The sequence below is a fragment of the Pristis pectinata genome, chromosome 13 (assembly GCF_009764475.1).
Source record: "Pristis pectinata isolate sPriPec2 chromosome 13, sPriPec2.1.pri, whole genome shotgun sequence".
Taxonomy (NCBI): domain Eukaryota; kingdom Metazoa; phylum Chordata; class Chondrichthyes; order Rhinopristiformes; family Pristidae; genus Pristis; species Pristis pectinata.
The window spans coordinates 49,628,681-49,652,217 of record NC_067417.1 but is presented as its reverse complement, the minus strand read 5'-3'; the positions used below and the strand labels follow the sequence as shown (position 1 = coordinate 49,652,217).

Below are 23,537 nucleotides of genomic sequence, written 5' to 3'. Positions count from 1 at the left end.
ATTCTAAGTGTTCAACCCTAAACATTGTGCTGACAGGTCAATGGCTGGAGCATTACAGTTGAAAACCTTTCAGACTCTGCTCTTATTCAAATGTGAATTTTCAGCAAGGCTTGAAGTGAGAGTCCTGGGCAAATTTCCTTACCTGGTGGTGCAGCTGGTCCAGCTGCTGCCTCTCGGTGCCAGCCACCCTGGTTCAATCCTGACCTCCAGTGCTGTCTGTGTGAAGTTTGCACCTTTTCTCTGTGACCATGTGCACTTCCTCCCACAGGTTTACACAATTACGTGGGGCATACATAGGATAGATCGTCAGAGTCTTTTGCCCAGGGTAGGGGAGTCCAGAACTACAGGGCGCAGGTTTAAGGTGAGAGGGGAGAAATTTAAAGGAGATTTAAAGGGGCAAGTTCTGAGGGCTAAAAATCTGCCTGTGCAACGCTCAAAAAAACACAGCTACGCAGAATGCACATTACTATGGCATTAACCAGATGTTTCTGAGTGAGGCAAACCTCTCCTGCAGTCAAGGCAAGGTGCTGCAAAACTTTCTGCCAAACAAATGTCAAGTAGACTGGGATTCCAGTCATCACACCCCCAGGTGGTTTTCAACAAATTCACCTAAAACTAAGTGGCCAGAAATGCCAAAAGAATGGCTGCAAAAATCAGAAATGGTTCCAAAGCAAAAAGCAAGATGCCGGAGGAACTCAGCAGGTCGGGCAGCATCTGTGGAGGGAAATGGACAGTCGACATTTCGGGTCAAGACCCTTCATCTGGACTGAAAGATAGAGGGGAGATGGTCAGTATAAAAAGGTGAAGGGAAGGGGTGGGGCAAGAGCTGACAGGTAGATCCAGGTGAGGAGGGGTGATAGGCTGATGGAGGGGGTCAGGGAGGAAAATAGTGACAGAGGCTGGGAGGTGATAGTGGGGGTGATAAAGGGCTGCAGATGGTGGAGTCTGACAGATGAGGAAGGTGCAGCATGGAATCAGGTGAAGGAGGTGGGGACAGCAGATGGGAACAGTGGGGAGGGGAACCAGTGGGAGGAGGGTGTGGGTGACGGGCAGGTGGAGGAGTCCATGTTCATTAGATCATAATTGATCAAAAAGCTGGAGAAAGACATCGAACAAAAGAAGTGGCAACTTGCGGCAGGATGTTGGCAGAGAGAGGTCTGTGGGAATAGAAGTGCCTTTTATGAATGCATGGACATTTGGGAGCCCTGCACTCCAGCCAAGTGCCCCTTCCACATCCGAATGCACAAGTCACATTTTTCCAAACACAGAAGGCTCCCACTTGACCAGTAGAGCTCTTCTTGACTTCTGCAATGCAAACTGTCATGCGTGCCATCTCAACAGAGACAGCCGACAAAACTGCAGAAAATTTTAAATATTCTCTGGTATGGGAACATTAATTATGACTTTTCCTCTCTAAGGCAGCAGTAACATTCCAGGTATGTGTATTGAATGAGTTTTAGCTGAAGGCTGCAATTCTAGGCATTTACTTCCTTAAGGCCGTACTTGAAGGCCCACCATAAAGTCCTGAAGACCCCACCACTATAGTGCCAGCGAACATCTGAGAGCTTACAGTCACATCTTTCATTTCACTGTTAGTTAATGCCAACAATTTTCACAACGTTAATTTACAATGCTCTTTTTAATTGGCTTTTAAAACAATTTGTTCTGTTTTCCCTCAAACCCAATTCCTGTCTGTAAATACTTTGCTTACACACTGCCTAATGAGAACGTGACAATTGACAAAAACCCAACCTGACAAAATCAAACTCTCGTTTTTTTATTGATTACTTTGTTCTGCCTGGAGTGAACCAGGGTAATTCATTAGTTAAATATATTAATTCCATATTTCACTGGCACTGCAAGAGTCTTGTATTTGATTGAACCCCTGGTGAATCAAATTCATTGACATAGCAAGTAGTGTTTCGTGGTTAGTCACACCAGGAAATAATCCCAGCACTGTTATGAGCTTATTTTCTAGCTACATCATCAGCTTTTGATACCTACCAACAAACTGAACAAATTGAACAGCCGGGAACATTTAATAGCTAAACATACCTATCTGTGAACACTGGCAACATTTACAAGCCAGAGGTAATAAAAGGTATGAAGATCACTGCTCATGCTTCGAGTTCACTACAATCTCACCTAAAGCATTTGTATTAAAATTGTCTTTCCAGGGAGACTTTATGCATTGGTGAGCATTGTTCTGCCTTCCTTGCATTAGCCAAGCTAGGGCACCATAGCTCTAGGTTACTTTGTGCCTAGTCCAGTATTCATACTCACACTAACTCAAGGAGAAAAACTGATGCCCATTATGCTGCAGGTGCCGACTGCCATTAATTAAGAAATCAACTTAATCACATCAACTGTGATGGCTATTTGTAAGAAGGCAGTCATCTTTCAAGGAAAATGTTCTTACTGTTGATATCGATGGAATTGTTTAAGATCCCATGATGGCAGGACCTTATCTGTATTAGGAAATGCCCCTTCATGTCTATTGACACAGCTGTTGTATCTATATAAAGTACTCTTGATGAATTTTCTTTGATATTCCTTTCAATCAAGGCACTTCTGTGGTGAAATTCTTTGTAACCCATCATTAAAATGTACTAAATCAAAGAACAGGCTCTGAGGGCACAAAATGTGAATCCATGACTGAGATATTGCTGCCAACTATGTGATATATAGTATGAGGTCATGATTTTCTTCTCTTTAGTAGTGAGGAACTATTTCATCTCCCTTCTCATGAGAGAGTCATTAGTTAGGTACAATTGGTTCATCAATTGGCTGCTGAAAATTGTTAGTTAAGTTATGCTGGCTAGCCATATGGAGTCCAATCAAGTGCTGCATGAGAGTGGAGTGGTAAGGCTATGCAAATCCCTTGGCTATTAAGTTGTTCCTCACTAGATATCCAAACATCTAAGGCCTCCCTCCTACAGCGAATGACAAAATCAGCATAGTTTCCCCTGGCTATGCTTAATCTTCATGCTGTTCCTTTTTCCTTTTCAGAGTCATCCTCATCCATCAAACGGCAGTGGTCCCTCCTCCTTTTGCAGTTGTTCTTTGTGTAAGGTTGCTGTATGACTGTGCAGATTTGCACAACTCAACTAGTGCAGGCAGTAGGATCTCATTCACTAGGGCCCTAGCTATGCCATGGCTTTCATTGTAGCCACTCTTCACCATTGAAGTAAAAACAGAGCAAGTCCCTTCTCTTGAATATATGTCCCGTATCTTGTTCATGAGCAGAAAACTAAGTTATGGCATAGCCGCCTGAAATGAGAGGGAGTTAAGAGCGATGGTGGCTTTGGTCTCTTTGGGCACAGCTGACCAGGCACACAGGCATGTATGAATGTCAGTCTGCAAAATGTTCCATATCACTCTGTATGCAGGATGAGATAGGAGCATGTGTCCCTGTGAACTCCAAGGCTGTAGGATCTTTTGAGTGTGTGCACTTCTCTACCTCCTCTGTTAGGGTCTCAGACATTGTCTGTGATGCCTGCACAAAGATCCCATTCAAAAGGCACTGTCAATCAGATCACCACAGAAGGACCCAACAATGGAAGTACCATTTTTTAAATGAAATTGTTTGCAATGATGGCCTATTTTCCTGTCTGTTAGAACAAGCTCCAGTGAGCTGCACAAGTCCCATGTGTCAATGCGAATGGTCCTTTAAATGGCATGGCTACAGAACTCACAGTACAAAGTCGCCTGCTTTTATGACTGTCAAACCACAGCCGTCGCTTAGACCAGCACCATCAAGTTTATACCAGCAATGCTGGAGGAAGGTGATGCATGAGGATTGATGTCATCAGCTAGGTATCTGATACCAAAAATACATCAGATGCACAAGTATACATCATAACCAGAAGTGCCTGGTTGAATCTCCCATGTGGCGTGCTATGATGTAGAAATAGGTTTCCACCCTGGGTTACAATCATTTTCCATTGCATAGTGCTGAAAAATAAAAAAATGGCCTTGTGGAATCTAATTTCCAAGCAATAGAGTACAACTTATCTATGCCTTCGCCCATGGAATGAGCATGATTAGTTGTAATGTTCAGGTGGACAGCCTGTAAAGTTGGGGATTACTCAAAAAGATGCAGACAACCTGCTATATAGCAAGAATTATACAGATTTCTTTTTGTTTTATTTACAATCCAATCAATGTAGACAACAAAATACAGAGCAAAAGTAACGTATTGAACTGCAATTTTAAATTTCACTAAAATGTATTTTTTATTTCTAACATTAACAAAAAAAATGAAATCCATTATAGTTTGTGATTAAAATCTATATTCTTTGCTTGCCAGTCAATTTGAAAATGTCATAATAATTGCCAATATTGAAATTTTCCCCCTATCCATTTTAGTTATCTGATCAGTACGTGCAGTGTATAGTTTTCTCTTCTGGTACACTGCTTGGTTACTCCATACATCAAATGCTTATTACTATGATTGAAAGTCATCTGTTGTCAGCAGATCAGATTCAAGGCTACATCAGAATGTAGATCACAAGTTAATCTGTTGACAAAGGCCCACTGATCGATCGTGAGCTGTCAACTTTATTCACCGACAGAAGACAATTCATGATTGCTATCTCTTACCTCAGGGTACGATTATCCTCAACATCAACTAGAAATCTGGTATCTCAACAGTAATTGACAATAGTTTCAAGTTTAACCTGATCATATACTTGCTTAACCCAGCAAATGGTCTTTTAAAACCATACTACACAGCACAGGAATCAATCTGGGAAAGCAATGGCCTCAGTAAAAGCTTCTTACTCACAACTTTCTCTCATATTTTGATTCAAGTTTTGTCTGTTGGAAATAAATTTAAATACTTCTGTTGTAGGACGGTAAACAACAGCAACAAAAAATGAATTCATCCTTCCATTCTATTTTTAAGTGAAAAATCAAAATTCTGCAGATGCTAAAATCGGTTTTAAAAACAAAAATTGCCAGAAACAGTCAGCAGGTTAGGCAACATCTATGGAAAGAGAAACAGCCTGAAGATTCTTAGTTTTCGGTTGCAGAAAGCAATGGGGGTGGGCAAGATGGATAGGACAAAGTGAATACGATATCTGACAGACACGTTCCCTTTGTATTATCCATACACCACCCCCCTCTCTGCAACCTAAAACTAAAATTTTTTTAATCTCTTTCCCAGTTCTGATGGATCTTTCACCCGAAACAGTAACAGTTTCTATTTCCACAGACGCTGCCTGACATGCTGAGTGATTCCAACATTTTCTGTATTTATTCCTATTGTTAAACTGTTACCTTCTAGTATCAGTGAAAGCTGTAAATCATATAGGTCTCCAGTTTTGTGCTTTTCTGCTTGAACAGCACATCAGAGTAGATTAGTCTGAACATTACTATTCAGCAGTGGCTTTCCCTTTCATCTACTGTCCTGTAAGAAACCTTTGCTCCTAGTGTTTTATTTTCATCCCTGTGGTACCCTCGTATATAAAAAACCTTGGATGTGAAATTAGAAATGGTTGTTTACAATGTTACAACTGTTTTGTGGGACAAAAATACATTTGATGCAAGCACAGACACTTTTGCCATGAATGATGCACATTGGTGAAGGTACTCACACACGAGCTGTAAATGTCCCCTAGAGGTACGTAGGGCAGATAGATCATGACAGCAACTAACATGCACTGTTGCCTTAAACAGCTGAAAAGATACCCAACCGATAGTGTTTAAAAGGAATAATTAACACTTTATGGATTAGTTAATTAACTTTGGCTGTTTCTAAGATTATACACGGGTTTCTGAGGCTGTCTCAAACTGAAAATGTCTATGAGGAAGTTGGTAGCAAATGCTGAAAGATTTTTTGCTGCCTTCAAGGTTCTCATAAGTCAATTGTTCCCAATGTGGTTGCATCAGTAGCTTGCAGTAAAGCATATCTGTGAGAATAAGCAGTGGATAAGCTATTGGAAATGGGTGGAAGAGAAGGAGGGTGAGAAGCATTAGAAAATGGTCTGGTATTGGTCCCAACTAGCAGATGTTATATCCAGATGCAGTTTTTCCAGACAATTCCAGTTATTTTAAATTTGACAAAAGGTAAAATGTCCAGTTTGGTGTAAAAGAGACACCTAATGGTTTACAAAGTACAGCAATGAGTGATGAAAAATTTTTAATGTTGTGAAAATATGAGGGATTTGTGGGAATTCAAAGATTTAACAAGCTAGTTTGAAGCAGAAAGATGGTAAACTTTGAATCCTACTGTGGTCATAATTCAAAGCCCACAAGCGAAGCAGAAGAGAAGGAATTTGATTAATGATGTAATGACAGAAGTTATTACAGCGAGAACAGCAACGAATAGTGAATTAAAGAAAGCAAAGCAGCAAATTAAAAATATTTCACAGTAAAACAACAGTTTGACACAGCAGCAGCTTTACAAAGATCTTTTGATGATTCTTCATTTCACGTAGCTTAATAATCCTATTTAGGTTACGACCAGAATGATGGGACAATTCAAAGGAAGATCAAAATGCAAGTTTCAAGGTATCCAGAACTGTATGTACATGATATGTAGCAAATGGTTGATACAGCAAACCAGAACTTCCCGTAACCATCCAGACTAAAACAGCCAAACAACCAAAGACCTTGATGTCAATCAGCATGTATTGTGGAAATTAAAGCAAAGAGGCAAACTGGAAGCAGACATATAAAACATTAGAATTATTCCACGATGGCAACAATTCTGGAATTGGGGTACTAAAGTCTAAATAAATCCTTGGATAAGAATCGAGTCCCATATGTAGGTTATGGTCCAGTTAGTCATTGTGACCAGTTTACTACATCCAGCAATGATCAAGAAACAATGGTTGGTGATTAAAATTTCAATTCAGCAAAAAAAACATGGAACAAGACAATTAAGAGTGACTGATAGCATGAGAAGTCCTGATAGTGATCACTTGGGAATTAGTGACAGAGATATAGGAAATGATAGAGACAAATATTTCAGATGCTTCAGGATCATAGAAATTTAACGCACAGAAGGTGGCCATCAGACTGCTTTGTCCATGCTGGCCAATACGGACTTTCAATTGATTTCATTTCTAAGCTCATTGTGCACAGCCTTGAAGGTTACAGTTCTTCAAATGGCCATTCTGGTACTTTTATTAGCCTCTCTCTCCATACAATTATAATTCTCCTTCCCTCTCAGATCTCCTCTGCACTGCCTAGTGTTTTTTTTCCATGTGGTATAGTGACCAGACTCCACAGGGTACTCTACCTGTGGCCTGACTGATTTAGTTCTAGCAAGACCTCCTAATCTTGCATTCAATGATAATAGAAACAGAAATTGTGGAAAATACTCAGAAGATCAGAAAGCATCTGTGAAGAAAGAAACAAAATTAACATTTCTGGTATCCTATGCCTCAGCTAATAAAGGCAAGTAGCCTGCATATCCTGTAAACCTCCTTATTTACCTATACAGCTACCTTCAGGAATCTGTGGGGACACACTTTCCAAGATTCTCCTGTTGTTCTACACTTCTTATTATCACACCACTTATCATGTGTTCTCTTGCTTTGTTTAGACTTCCCTAAATTACCCCACACTTCCCCAGATCAAAATCCATTTGCCAGTTTTATGCCCCCTAAGCAGTCTATTGTAATCTCCCTTTGGCCCAGAACTTCCTTCCTCACTATCAAACACAATGCCAATTCTGTTATCGTCAGCAAACTTTTAATCATTGCCTCTACATTTAAGTCCAAATCACAAAAAGCAAGGACTACTACTAAGCCCTGGGCAACCTACTACCCACACATTCTGGTCACTGTCAAACATTACCCATTACTCTCTCCCACCGAGTCAATTTTTAATCCAACTTTCTACTTTTCCTTAGATCCCAAGGACTTTTACATCAATCTGCTCTGTAGGAGCTTGTCAAACACCTTGCTAAAATCAATGTGCACCATATCAAATGCACAACCTGTATTGACACTCAGTTTCCTCCTCAAAGAATTCAATTAAGTGAGTCAGACGTGACCTTCCCTTATCAAAATCAATGCTGACGGTTCTTGATTAATCTATGCCTCCCTAAATGCTGACCATTTGCCATCTCTCAGTACTTTTTCCCCAACATTTTCCTCAGTTTTAACATGAGGCTGACTGGCCTGAATTTAATTGGTCTATCCGTCTCTCTCTTTTTGAACACCAGTTCCACGTCATTAACCTTCTAATCTCTGGCATCTTGCTCGTTCCTGAATGGTCTAGATCTAATTTTAATAATTTTCCCTTTTCCTTGAATTTTCTATCTGGAGGTACAGCGAGCTAGAAATTCTAACATTTAGTGCATCACTTTTGCGCACTAACCATGCCTCACTGAAACTGTACCCGCTTCTCTAGTTAAGACATAGTGTGGGCCACTCACAAGGAACAAATTTACGGCAAAGGCCCATACAGAGCACCTGCTCTATAGGTTGCTACTTATTCTTCCCTCATTTCTTGAACAGCAGTGTTACATTTGCAGTTTTCCAATCTGCTCAGACACTAAAAGCATACCCAAAATTGTACAAAACAGGATGGCAAAAGGAGGATGGGATGAAACAATAAAAGTACCAAGAAAAATAACAGTCTGACAAATCCTCTGGACATCTGGCCCCGCATTTCAAGGTTCTAAAAGAAATGACTGCATGGACAGTGGGGGCATTGATTGTGATCATTCAAAATTCCCTGGATTCTGGACCCAGCCGAGCAAACTGGAAAACTGCAAATGTAACACTCCTGTTCAAGAAACAAGGGAAAAACAAAGCAGGAAACTACAGTCTAATTAATCTAACATCTGTCCTCAGGAAAATATTTGTCTATTATTGGAGAAATGGTGAGAGGACATTTAAAAAAAAACTCTGAATGTAATTAGTCAGTATCAGCATGGTTTTATGGAGAGAAATAGTGCCTAATTGAAAACAGAGATTATAGATACTGGCACACTTTTCAGACGATCAAGCTTTTACTAGTGAGAAGCCACGGGGATCACTGCTGGGGCCTCATCCATTTACAATTCACATTAATGACTTAGACAAAGGGACTCGGTAAATTTTATCCCAGTTTTCTGGCAATATCTAAAAAGATAGGAAAGTAAACTGTGAGGACAACATCAAAAGTCTCAAAGGGGTAAAAAGATGGCAGGTGGAATACATGCAGGAATGCAAGGTTATACATTTTGAATGGGATGAGTAGAAAAGTAAAACGTTTCTTGAATGACGTCAGGCTGATGACTGTTGGCATTCAGACAACTGTTGTCCGTGTACAAGCAACAAAGCACATTAGCATATAGGAACTGCAAGTAATTGGTAAGGCAAATGGAATGTTGGCCTTAAAAGCAAAAGGGATGGAGGTCTTGCTGCAACTTGTTTATAAAACAAGAATATTCTGATCTTGAAGCCAATCATCCCATTTGAGTGGATGAAATTGATAATTTTTTGGAATTTTTTTTATTTCAGGAATGTTTCCAAATAATGGAATGAACAGAGAAATTCTAGAAATTTCAATATTCCAGTGGGGCCTATATTTTTCCTATCACTGCAAGTGCTCTATCATTTGCAGCACTGAAAGATCCATGCAGCTGTACATCAGCATTTTTCAATGATTTGTCAAGTGCTTTCTTCATTAAACACCACAGGATCTTTTTAGTGCTACTAAGTCCAACATTTCTTCTATCACAGTTTTATCCATGGAAACATGTAGAACAGGTATTGCCTGTTGCGTTTTATAGAGTCAAACACCTCAGAAACAGGCCCCTTGGCCCGTGGAGTCAGCATCAATCATCAGCCATCTATTTACATTAATCCTACAGGAATCCCATTTTACTCTCCCACATTCCCATCAACTCTCCCCAGATTCTACGACTCACCTACACACTAGGGGAAATTTATATTGGACAATTAACTTACCAACCCACATGCCTAGGGCTAAGGGAGGAAACGGAGCACTCAGACAAAACCCACATAGAAACAGGGAGAACATACAAACTCCACGTAGCCAGCACCAAAGGTCAGGATTGAACCTGGGTCATTGGAACTGTGACAGAGCAGCTCTACTAGCTGCGCCACTGTGCTGCCTTTGCAACCTAAGCACTGATCTGGGAGTGTTTTGTGAAATTGGAATTTGCTCTTAGTACTTGAAGTTTGGTGGGTTTTTTTTTAAAGATTTTTAAGATATCTTTATTAGTCACATGTACATCGAAACACACAATGAAATGCATCTTTTTGCATAGAGTGTTCTGGGGGCAGCCCGCAAGTGTCGCCATGCTTCCGGTGCCAACATAGCATGCCCACAACTTCCTAACCTGTACGTCTTTGGACTGTGGGAGGAAACCGGAGCACCCAGAGGAAACCCACGCAGACACATGGGGAGAACGTACAAACTCCTTACAGACAGTGGCGGGAATTGAACCTGGGTCACTGGCACTGTAATAGCGTTATGTTAACTGCTACATTATCATGCCAGCCCTATTTGTATCTAAAGTTATAATCTCTTCTACAAATTCTTCTTTAAAAGTTCTCCATCTGAATAGGTACATCTTGCCTGAGCTATATTCTTTGAAAAACAAAACCAGCTTTGGGTGATCTGCCAGCTTTCTTTCCAAAAGACAACATTAGTGTCTATTGGTTGTTCAGGTATAATTTATTGCAGTTACCACATATTTCCTCAATTCTGATCCTAATGGACATTCTGATATAAACTTGCTGTGTTTTGTTTTATAATGACGTAACAAAATACTCACTTTGCAGTGAATGGGTGATGCTTTGCACATAAAAGCACAACAGTGGCTTATCAAATTTAAAAGTACATGCAAAATCATCCTCCCCTTCGCTAAAAATGTGTGGTTTTCTTCCTCATACTAATTTGATAATGGTATTGGTATTTGTTTAGTACTGTCACACGTACCAAGATACAATGAAAAGCTTTTGTTTTGCATTCCATCCTGACAGATTATGCCATACATAAAACAGAATGTAGAATATAGTGCCACAGTTAAATAGAGAGTGCAGTGCAGGCAGACATTGCCATTATCACCCACAAAATTACCAAAGGGTTAACACTTCAGTCTTAGGAATAGCCTTTACTCTGCAGAGATATTCTGTTGGGACACTGCAAGCATAACATCCAGATTCATCTCAGTGCCCAAGTACAGTCAGTCCTTAGACCATCCGACATTATACTCCTGTTTTATGCCTGGTCACCAGTGCACACTACAAGATGCATGTGCCTTGATTAAAGTGGCAACATACACTGAACATCATCACGATGATATTACCAGCAAAGCATGCTGCCATGTGCATTTTATAATCATTCATCAGTGCATGTTTTGGGACATGTCTGCTGACATTAGAGTTACAATGTATTCTGTACATCATAGGGTTCAAACTTAGAGGGGCAAAGTGTGTTTGCTGTAGCTTCTTCATGAACCTCAATTGAACTAAAAGAGCCATTGCTTGGCCATGCCAGCAATAGGAGAACCAAGGATTAAGAAGATGGGGGAGTAAAGTGGCATTAGGGCCAACAATTACATCAGTCATGATCTTACTGAATGGCTGAACAGACTTGAGGACCTGTGTCTTAGTTTTGCTCCTACTTCTTATGGTCTCTGTTGAATTAATTCTTCTACATTTTAAAATGAGCAGAGCATATTGATTCACCTCACAAAAGTATCGCAATAAATTTTAGCACACAAGGAAAAGTTTTATAACAGTGCTAAACTTTTAAAATCTTGTCAATAGATGTCACTGAAATAGTTAATGCCCTGATAACCAATGGTATTAATTACATTTTAAGCATGTTAAAATTTCAGCAAAGGAATTCTTTCCAGGAAATAAATTATGTTACAATGCAACTATTGTCAAAATATCGGACACAAATGGACAGAAAATTTGTCTGTTATTACATTTTACGAATAACCACGGATGAAATGTTTCAGTGCATCTAAAAGAATAAACGAAGTCGATCTTAACCTTTTTAATAGAATCCAAATAAATTACATTAAAAGTTTAGTGAATTTTGTGAAATATGCAAAAATGTATGTTGAATTTCTGAAGACACCCTCAGCCCTAATGAAAAAAATGTTCTCATAACAGCTTCGCAGAACCTCGCAACAAAACTTTTCATTGAGATTTCCTCTTTTCCTTTTCCTCCCTTGCCATCCTCACACTCACTACTCTGCAGGTATTCGATTTGCATGTAAATAACTATAATACTGGATAACGTTTTTTTCATGTTATTTTTCACGCTGAGAAAGAAGTTGGGCCTCATAGAGAAATAGCTCAGGAATCAAAAAAGTGATGGAAGAATAAAAAGAGAAAGAGAGATTGGAGAAGAGGAAGGTTCAGAGTAAAAACTGAGTGCAGTAGGGACAAGAGTAAGCATGGAAGGAGGTAGGGGAGCACCCCCAGGTGACGGCAGAAGAGCATGCGTGGAAACATACATTGAGACCCAAGAGTGTGCCAGGAGAGGATACCAGCCCAATGGAGTGTGGAGGGAAGGGATCCAAAAGAGTGTGGGAGGCCTATAGAAGGAGGGAGCTCACAAACAGATTGTCCCACAAACATTACCCTGGGAAGAATATCCAATCACCCCATCCCTGACTCCAGTTCCTCAAAGCGTCAACCTCCACTAGCTCAGAGACAAGCGGGTTGAAGAAAATGCGAGTATTATTTGACTGCCTTTGAGAAGCAATGCAACAGACTAACTGTAATTTTCCCCTATTTATCATTATCTTCTCAGCATTGATTTAATCAATTCCAGATTTATTCTCATCATTATTTTCTTCGCATCTGGGAAATAACCTGTACTGCCTAATTCTGTCAATGTAAATTGCCTATTTGCGTGGCATGCTGAACAGAAGTTTCTTCTATAATTCATTAAAATGAATTATTGCTGGGCTATATTCAGTAATTAAATCAAAGTCGCAAGAAAAAAGAAGGTATTAAAAATAAAGGACAGGATCATTGGTACTGTTTCTACTCAGGGAAAGCTGAGAAAACAGAAGTTGTCAACAGGTTAAGGTCAAATGTCCATTTTTTTTTAAACCCTATCCCTTGAATCACTGATCCTTGCTGACTAAAATTACTGCTATGGTTCTTCTGAGCAAGCATAATGAGCTTCATTCAGTTTAAGACATCTGAAAGACAAAAATCTGGCAATCCAACAAATTCATGGTTGCATCCTATGCTGTGTTTACCTTGACTCAGTGAGAAAAAGCACTGCTGACGGAGCCAAGCCAAGGCCCAGTTCTTAAGTTGCAAAAATGCTAATCCACTAACTGTCCTTAATAACTCAATTAAGCATGTCATTATTCATTAAATTGAGCCTAGTCAAGACAAATGGCATGATCAAACATAAATCACATCTGTGAGCACCCATTGGCAGCTGACATACACCAAGATCAAAAATGACATTTCAACTTATGAGAATTTATTTTGCAGTCAAACTGTAACAGCTGTCTTTGGCCAAAGCAATCAGCCCATTCCTATTTTCAGAGCAACAAATTTCTCGCAGTAACAGAAGAATACTGGATATTTGGAGTAGTTTCTAACTTCAGGGTTGAGCCAATCATTTGATTTTAATCATAGATATGAATTGTCTTTTTCATTTTTTTTTACAAGTTATTTGATTTCACATATTTAGTTTTCCAAGAGCCATTGTGTGAGCTTTCTTTTGCAATTCTTTGCTTTCCTGCTCTCTCATGTTCAAATCAAGACTTACTGACTTGTACTTCTCCAGAACATCAAAATCTAAACTCTTCCCTCCTGCAATCTATAGGCTTTTTTAAATTCATCTCATCATTTGCAGCTTGGTAATGCCCTGCCTTTAACCTGAGCTCTGAAGAGTGTAAAAATAATGCCCCAGTGTTGTAAGAAAAAAAACTGAACTGTTCCTGAATGTTGGTTCAGCAATGCAGTGAATAATGCAGAACACCATGTAACCACATAGAATTTTCAATGCAAAAACAAACTAAAGACTGCATCAATCGCAACAAAGTGCAGAGGAAATTCACAAGGATGTTGCCTGGATTGGAGGACTTCAGTTGTGGGAAGAGGTTGGATAGACTGTGCTTGCTTTTTCTAGAGCAAAGGAGGCTGAGGGGTAACCCGACAGAAGTATTTAAGATTATGAGAGGCATAGATAGTTTAGCGAATCAAAATCTTTTCCCATGATAGGGGTTTCAAAACAACATTGGTTTAAGGTGAGAGGGAGGAGTTTTAAAGGGGACTTTTATACAGAGAGTGGTTGATATCTGGAAATGCGCTGCCAGAGGTATTGGAGGAATCAAATACAATCACTTCATTTAAGAGATATTTAGACAGATATTTAAATAGGTAAGGCACAGAAGATACAATCCTAATGTGGGCAAATGGGATTAATGTAGATGGGCAAAAAGGTCAGCATGGACGTTGTGGGCTAGACGACCTGTTTCTGTTCTGTACGACTACGACTCTAAATGGAGTTTTGTCTGGATTCCTAAAATAATCTGTTCAGGGTAAATTAAACCGCACATGTGACAAAAATATAAACCATATATCAAATAATTCCAAGTGATCCCTCTCCTGGAATTTTCAAAGCCCTTTTTTTTTTATTATTTTACACATTTTAGAAGTGCGATTTGTCTTGGGCTGTAGCATAGAATGAAATGATAGAGAACAAGAAACCCACTTTACGTTGATGTCATGGAAAAGAAATTAAGTAGGCTGCAGATTCCATAGACAGGTACTCTCCAGGTCATGCTCAATCTCCTGTAACTTAGGTAAAGCTCTGGGGATCAAAGCAAACTCCACACCACCACCATTAGCCCTCCAAAAATATCTGAACATCCAACAATGGGCTTTTCCAGCCACAGTCTTCAAGCTCCATTGAGCACATACATGCCCAACTGTGGTCATACATGCAACAACGAAAACTTCCAGCCTGCTACCTCGATATCAAGGTCTGTCACTTGATTCATAATTTTGTGCCTCGTCAAGATAAATTCAGCTATTTATGAAAATGAAATGCTACAATATTCATTGTAAACTTTGGAAAAAAAAACAAAAAACCCAGATATTAAGATCTAAAGTGGGTCAATTCCAAGATAAAGTCTTATGATTCAGGACTAAGGCCACATACATTCCCACATGTACATAAGGAATTCTAAGTTTCTCACATTGCATTTCTATTTGACCATCTGCTTATTTCAATCAAGAAGCAAAAAGTTTCCACACTGAAAGAGAGGCACATTTCCTAGATTATGAATCCATTACTCTCCTTCTCCATAAGAACAATGCAGGCAATTGGCATAACTGAACTCTTGTCATCCTTGGCTCAATTGGAAGCCCTCTTGCCTCTGAGTCATGACATTTTGGGAGTCAGGTCTCACTACCACAAGTTGACATTCCAAGGCTGACATTCCAGTTTCAGGGGAGTACTTCACTCTCAGAGCTGCTGTCTTTCAAATAAAATGTAAAGCAAGGCTCTATCTACGTTTTCAGACAAGTGTAAAATATCCCATGGATCCTCCGTGTTATAGCCGATATTGATCCATCAATCAGCATCAGTTAAACAGATAACATGGTCATCACAATGCTATTTGTGACAGGCTGTGTGGGTTAGTTGGTTGTCATTTTTCTTATATTACACCTGCTCTTAAACTTCAAAAGTACTTCACTGGCTCTGCATCACACTGTGACCTTCTGAAAGGGATATGAAAAGTACAAGGCTTTATTTCTTTGACATCCATGCCAAGGCACCACCTCACAGTATACAAGGTGCACTGCACTAATAAATCCAGGAGAGCCAGGCTTAGCCCTGCTGAGGGCAAAGTATAATTTTGTAACAAAATTAGCTACATATCATAGCAAGCATCCCAAATAAGTGCACTGAACAAAAAATTAAGCAAGGTTATAAAGAAGATTCCATAAAATCTCAGATCTAATTTAGTTTAGGATCACTCAAAAAATGTGATGAGAATAATGAACTGTACCTTCTGCAGTGTGGTGTCAGTCATATCGAGAAGTTCAACAATGGGAGGAAGATACATCTCATGAGTATCTGCTAACTTCTGTTTTGTATCAAGGGACATCTCCCTCATGAATGCTGATGGAGTCAGCTGAAAGAAAAATCAGGAAGTGTGTTTTTTAAAAAAGCTATCGGAAACATTACAGCTGTTACCCTGAGAATTCAACTTGTTTGTGACAAGTGGAGATCGATTGATGCTTAAAACTTGCCAGGTTCAAGAAATCAATTTTAGGCTCAAGCCAGAAAATAGGCAACAGTTGGTTCTTCAAGAGCATCTATATACATTTTAAAGCAGGGTGCCATCCCTCCAGCTATATAAAAAAATGTGATATTGTAAGCTTATGAAAACAAAACATAGGAAGGTTGTAACCTTACAGTACTGGATGCTGGCATCAGGTGCAAAATCCAAAAAAAAATACATTTCTATTTCTCAATACAATTGTTTTTTACCTGGTGCGAGGAGAGTTCACCAAACCATATGATACTTAGGGATATAAAACCTCAGTAGTACATAAAAACAAAGGTTTATTTAGGTACAGAAGCAGGAAAAGGCCACAAGGCCAATGTTTCAACAGATCAAATCCTCTCATATCTTAAGCGCACCAGAAATGTATCAAATATCTCTCCACTGTCTTCATCAATGATCCTTTCTAATTAATTTAGTTCCAATTTTCACCAATATAAACCTGCCAATTATTCATTTCTATAAACTAAGTTTTCAAAATTACAGATCCAATCTTGTGCCACTGTATTGTTGAGTACAGGTAAAGCATTTTTTAAAAAAAAGTCAATACATTAGATGAAAAATCAGTTGAGAGTAAACAAATACAATTGTAACTACGAGTGTCTCATAAACACAGATAATTGGAGAGAATCTTCAAGAAATCAAACTACTGATTTTCCACAGACTACGCATACATAAAAAATGCAGGTTAATTCCCTGTTTGGACATTTGCTAACAAGGGACACAGCTCTGCATAAAAATGTACCACAGTTGTTGCAAGGGACTCACAGTGAATATCTCAATGTTGTTAAAATTTGGAATGATACAGAATGATTAGGCACAACTGTGATATCTTGCCATCAATATTAAGTTCAGGTGTGAGTGCAAACTGGACTATTGGGATTGCTGAAAGCCAAGAGAGATTTTAAAGATGATAGATTGGTCTGAATTTTTGAATGTCAAGTTAATTTGCAATTCACATAAGCAACTACTTATTCAGTTTGTTATGGAAAACTGTTCCAAATCAAGCAGCTTGATAAAGATTTTTAAATCTTTGTTGGTCACAGGTGAGTGCCAGATGACTGGAGGACAGCAAATGTGGTACTCTGATTCAAGATGAGCAGCAGGGACCTATGAGTTGAATATCTGTGGTAGGAAAGTTATTGGTAAAACTTCTGGAGGGACAGGGTGAAAAGGTGGGGATTAATCAAAGATAGTCACATGATTCTGTAGGGGGAGATCTTCTCCAGCTAATTTAATTGAATTTTTCAGAGGTAACAAAATGTATTGATTAGACTTGAGGGATCCAGGACAATTTGGCAAATTGGATCCAAAATTAGCTTGGTAATAGGAAATAGAGAGTGATAGGGGAAAGCTGTTTTTGTGATTGGAAGTCTGTGACCAGTAATGTACCACAACGGTTGGTTCTGGGACTCTTACCTATTTGTTATATACATTAACAATATGGATATGAATGTAGAGGATATGATTAGTATGTTTGCAAATGACTCAAAAATCAGTAGTGTTATTGATAGCAAGACAGCAAGGCCACAGGATGACATTCATCAGTTAGTAAGATAAGCAGAGCAATGGCAGATAGAATTTAGCCCTGATAGAGTAGAAGATGATGCATTTTAGGAGGACTAACAAGGTTTCAGCTTACAGGATTGAGGAACAGAGCAACCTTGCTGTAGAAGTCCAAGGATCCCTGAAGGTGGCAACGCAAGTAGATCAAGTGGTGAAGAAGGTGTATGGGATATTTGCCTTCATTACCCAGGTATAAAATGTGAGAGCAGGGAGGTTATGATACTTTATATAACCTTGGTTATACCACAGCTGGAGTACTGTACATAGTTCTGGTTACCAAAAGAACATGAATGCATTGGAGAAGGTGCAGAGGAGATTCAACAGGATGTTGTCTGGGATGGAGTGTTCCAGATACAAGGAGAGATTGGAGAGGCTAGATTTGTCTTCCTTGGAGCAGAGGCGGCCAAAGGTAGACATGATAGAGGTATACAAAATTATGAGGGGCACTAAAAGGTAGATAATAGGAAACTTTTCTCCATAGCAGAAGTATCTAGAGGGCATAGTTTTAGGTTAAGAGGCAAGAGGATTAGATGGGATCTGAAGTAGAACCTTTTCACCCAGAGAGTGGTTGGAATCTAGAATGCACTGCCTGAGTAGGTGATGGAGGAAAGCAATTTCACAATTTTTAAGGAGCATCAAATGGGGACTTGAATCACAGAGTCATAGAAGGCCAAGGCCAAGTTCTGGTAAATGGGATTAATGAAGATGAGTACTTCATGGTTGGCATGGACATGGGAGCCAAAGGACCTGTTTCTGTGCTGTAGGACTTTACCACTCTATTACAGGAAATGAAAACGGGTAGAACCAGGAATGAAATGCTGCAGAGAGAGTTTGAGGAACTGGGTTGGAATTAAAATGCAGGGAGTGGTGGAGGATGGTACCCTGACAATAAAAGGGTGACACAAGGACAATAGCGAGGAATGATCTTGGCTTAGAAATGCAAGAGGTAGAATCGGTATCAATGCAGTTAACAAATAACAAGGGACGGTTTATAGGAGTAATTTACAGGACCAGTAATAGCAGTAACGTTGTTAAATCCAGTGTTAAATCAAGGAAAAGCTTGTAGAAAAATGAAAGAAAAAATAGTAGACTCAAAATCTTCACTTAGACCAGGAAAATCAAATTGACAAAAGTGGTTTGGAGGGAGAGTTCACTGAATTATTTAGAACATAAGACAGTACAGCACAGGAACAAGCCCTTCGGCCCACAATGTTGTGCCCAACTAATTAAACTAGTAATTAAATACTAACTAAACTAATCCCTTCTGCCTACACAATGTCCATATCCCTCCATTCTCTGCACATTCATGTGCCTATCTAAGAGCCTCTTAACCATCTCTATCGTATCTGCCTCCACCACCAGCGCTGGCAGTGAATTCCAGGCACCCATCGGTCCCTATGTAAAAAAAAACTTGCCCACACGTCTCCTTTGAATTTACCCCCCCCCCCCCCACTTTAAATGCATGCTCTTTAGTATTAGACATTTGGACCCTGGGAAAAAGATACCAGCTGTCTAATCTATCTATGCCTCTATCATCTTATAAATTTCTATCAGGTCTTCCCTCAGCCTCCAAAGCTCCAAAGAAGACAAGCCAAGTTTGTCTAACCTCTCCTCATAGCACATGCCCTCTAATCCAGGCAGCATCCTGGTAAACCACTTCTGCACCCTCTCCAAAGCCTCCACATCCTTTCTGCAACAGGGCGACCAGAATTGAATCGAATACTCCAGATGCAGCCTAACCAGAAATTTATAAAGTTGCAACATAACTTCCTGACTCTAGAACTCAGTGCCTCGACTAATAAAGGCCAGCATGTCATATGCCTTCTTTAACACCCTATCAACCTGTGCAGCCACTTTCAGTGAGCTATGGACTTGAACCCCAAGATCCCTCTGTACATCAACACTCTTAAGGATATTGCCATTAACAATGTATTGTCCCTTTACATTTGATCTCCCAAAGTGCAACACCTCACATTTGGCCAGATTAAACTCTATCTGCTATTTTTCCACCCATATTCCCAACTGATCTATATCCCACTGTATCCTTTGGCAATCTTTTACACTACCCACAATGCTACCAATCTTTGTATCGTCTGCGAAATTACTAATCCACCCATCCACATTTTCATCCAGGTCATTTATATACATCACAAACAGCAGAGGTCCCAGTACAGATCCCTGAGGAATGCCACAAGTCATGGACCTCCAGCCAGAATAAGCCCCATCGACCACTACCTATGGGCAAGCTACTTCTGAAACCAAACAGCCAAATCACCATGGATCCCATGTGTCTTAATCTTCTGGATGAGTCTACCATGAGGGACCTTGTCAAACACCTTTCTAAAATCCATGTAGATGACATCCACTGTTCTACTTTCATCAATCACCTTCGTCATCTCCTCAAAAACTCAATCAAATTAATGACACAACTTGCCCCACACAAAGTCATGCTGACTGCCCCCAATTAGGCCATGGTTTTCCAAATGCTCATAAATCCTATCCCTAAGAATCGTCTCCAATAGCTTCCCTACCACCGACATGACACTCACCGGTTTATAGTTTACAGGATTACCCCTATTTCCTTTCTTGAATAACAGAACATTATTAGCTACTCACCAGTCCTCTGGGACCTTTCCTATGGCTAGAGAGGACACAAAGATCTTGGTCAAGGCCTCAGCAATCTCACCTCTTGCCTCTCTCAATAACCTGGGGTATATCCCATCAGGACCTGGGGACTTATCCACTTTAATGTTCCTCAAGAGACCCAACACTACCCCTTTCTTTATCTCAAAATGCCCTAGCATATTAGCACGCTCCACACAGATCTGTGTCCTCCACATCCTTCTCTTTGGTGAATACTGATGTAAAGTACTCATTTAGGACCTCGCCCACATCCTCTGCCTCCAAGCACATGTTCCCTCCTTTATCCTTGAGTAGTCCTACCCTCTCCCTAGATATCATCTTGATGTATGTATAGAATCTTTAATCCTACTTGCCAAGGACTTTCATGGCCCCCCAGTTCTCCTAATCCCCTTCTTGAATTCTTTTCTAGCTTCTTTATAATCCTCAAGGGCTCCATTTGATTTTTGCTTCCTAAACCTTACATACGCTTCCTTTTTCTTCTTGACTAAATTCACCACCTCTCTCATCATCCAAGGTTCCCTCACCCTGCCATCCTTGTCCTTCCTTCTTGCTGGAATTTACCGATCCTGTACTCTGTGCAGTTGGTCTTTATACACCCTCCACATGTCACACGTGGATTTGCCCAAGAACAGCTGTTCCCAATTAACTCTCCCTAGTTCCTGTCTCATACTCTTGTAATTTGCCATGCTCTAATTTAATACTCTGCAGCAAGGTCCATACGTATCCTTATCTATAGCTATCTTAAAACTTAAGGAGTTGTAGTCACTGTTCCCTAAATGTTCTCCCACTGAAAACTCAGTCACCAGCCAGGCTCATTTCCCAACACTAGGTCCAGTATGGCCCCTTCTCTCATTGGACTATCTACATACTGATTTAAGAAACCATCCTGGATGCACCTTACAAATTCTGCCCAGTCTAAACCTCTTGCACCAAGGAGGTCCCAGTCCATACTGGGGAAGTGGAAGTCTCCCACAACAACAACCCTGTTATTTTTACACCTTTCCCTAATTTGCCTGCATATCTGTTCCTATTTGGAATGGTTTCCAGGAGAAATACATCATGGAATCAAGTAGGAAACAGACAATTTTAAATATCATCACAAGATTGCTGTGAAGGGTCATATGGCAGTGGGGACTGGTGTGAAGGGGAGGGGGAGAGGAAAAGAAAGGGACGAATTGAGGATGATGGAGAAAACCAGAGAGAGGGAAAAATAGAGCATGAAAATTGGGGAAGGGGAAGATTGCAAAAGGTTCAATGGTGCATTGATCTTTAAGCTGCAGTCTAATCAGGCCCTGTGCTGGTTCACTACCACAGACATCAGTGAGGCAATTAATCTCAGCATCTAGTGGATAGCTACCATAATCGTTATCAATGCTATCTGTCTGTAAAAAGTTATCACTTGATAAGCAATACGGCACAGTCAACAGGAAATAAAATCAATGTCCCAGCAAGGACCCTTTAAATCACATGTAGTTCCTGACTTGCAGAAGAATATGCTTCTTGTTTTACCACAAATTAATATACAGGGCCAATAACAGCAATACATCATAGGTTCATAGAACCATAGAACAGTACAGCACAATATAGGCCCTTCGGCCCACCATGTTGTGCCAACCCTTTAAACCACATCTAAACCCTTCCTCCCACATATCCCCCTATTTTAAATTCCTCCATATGCTTATCTAACAATCTCTTGAATTTGACCAACGTACCTGCCTCCACCACTACCCCAGGCAGTGCATTCCATGCACCTACCACTCTTTGGGTAAAAAAACCTCCCTCTGATATCTCCCTTGAACTTCCCACCCATTACCTTAAAGCCATGCCCTCTTGTATTGAGCATTGGTGCCCTGGGAAAGAGGCGCTGGCTGTCTACTCTATCTATTCCTCTTAATATTTTGTATACCTCTATCATGTCTCCCCTCATCCTCCTTCTCTCCAAAGAGTAAAGCCCTAGCTCCCTTAGTCTCTCCTCATACTCCATACTCTCTAATCTAGGCAGCACCCTGGTAAATCTCCTCTGCACCCTTTCCAACACTTCCACATCCTTCATATAATGAGGCTACCAGAACTGGACACAGTACTCCAAGTGTGGTCTAACCAGAGTTTTGTAGAGCTACGGCATTACCTCGTGGCTCTTAAACTCGATCCCACGACTTATGAAAGCTAACATCCCATAAGCTTTCTTAACTACCCTATCCACCTGTGAGGCAACTTTCAGTGATCTGTGGATATGAACCCCCAGATCCTTCTGCTCCTCCACACTACCCAGAATCCTGCCATTAACCTTGCACTCCGCCTTGGAGTCTGTCCTTCCAAAGTGTACCACCTCACATTTCAATGGATTGAACTCCATCTGCCACTTCTCAGCCCAGCTCTGCATCCTATCAACATCCCTCTGCAATCTTCGACAGTCCTCCACACTATCCACAACACCACCGACCTTTGTGTCGTCTGCAAACTTGCTAACCCACCCTTCTACCCCTATCACAACCTATCGAGCCAATTTCTGTCAGTTAGTCAGAAATACTTCCCAAGCATATTGATGACATCATTACATGTACAAAATACAATGGGGAAGTGACACTAGCATCAGGAAGAATCCTGAAAGTAGCACCCAGCCCAATTTCATAATGGGCACAAATGCTTTAGAACATGCAAATTTTTATGCATGATTTACACTTAATAATAGCCGCAAATGACTTATTTCTAATCCAATTTCTAGACTTAACAGTCTTACCACTAATGTGCAAAGGGAAAAAGTAGTAAAAATACATGTGGGTCCCTTAAGAGAGAGGCAGGAGAAATTATTACAGGGGAAAACAAGACAGATGAGGAATTTTGTGCCTGTCCTCACTGTAGAAGATGGAATAAATGGAGCAGAAATGACTAGAGAGAAGAGTTTAATGAAAATAAGGAAGTTTAAAAGGAAATCATAGTAAAGAGGAACTATTGAAGAAACTAAAAGCCAAAAAATTCCTTTGCATAGGTACCCTGCACCCCAGGATTCTTATTAAAAGGTGGCTGCAGAGAGAGTTAATGCAGTAATGTTGATTTTCTAAAAAGATTCTCGAAC

At 40.1% G+C, this 23,537-nt stretch overlaps 1 protein-coding gene across 1 annotated transcript in view; it reads right to left on the bottom strand.

Moving 5' to 3' along the window:
* hydin (HYDIN axonemal central pair apparatus protein) overlaps positions 1-23,537 on the bottom strand; it is a 541,323-nt gene that overhangs the window by 495,941 nt on the left and 21,845 nt on the right. The window contains exon 3 of the mRNA XM_052028752.1: positions 15,974-16,099. Within this exon, the coding sequence (XP_051884712.1) occupies positions 15,974-16,099 (126 nt within the window). The remainder of the gene's footprint in view (positions 1-15,973; positions 16,100-23,537) is intronic.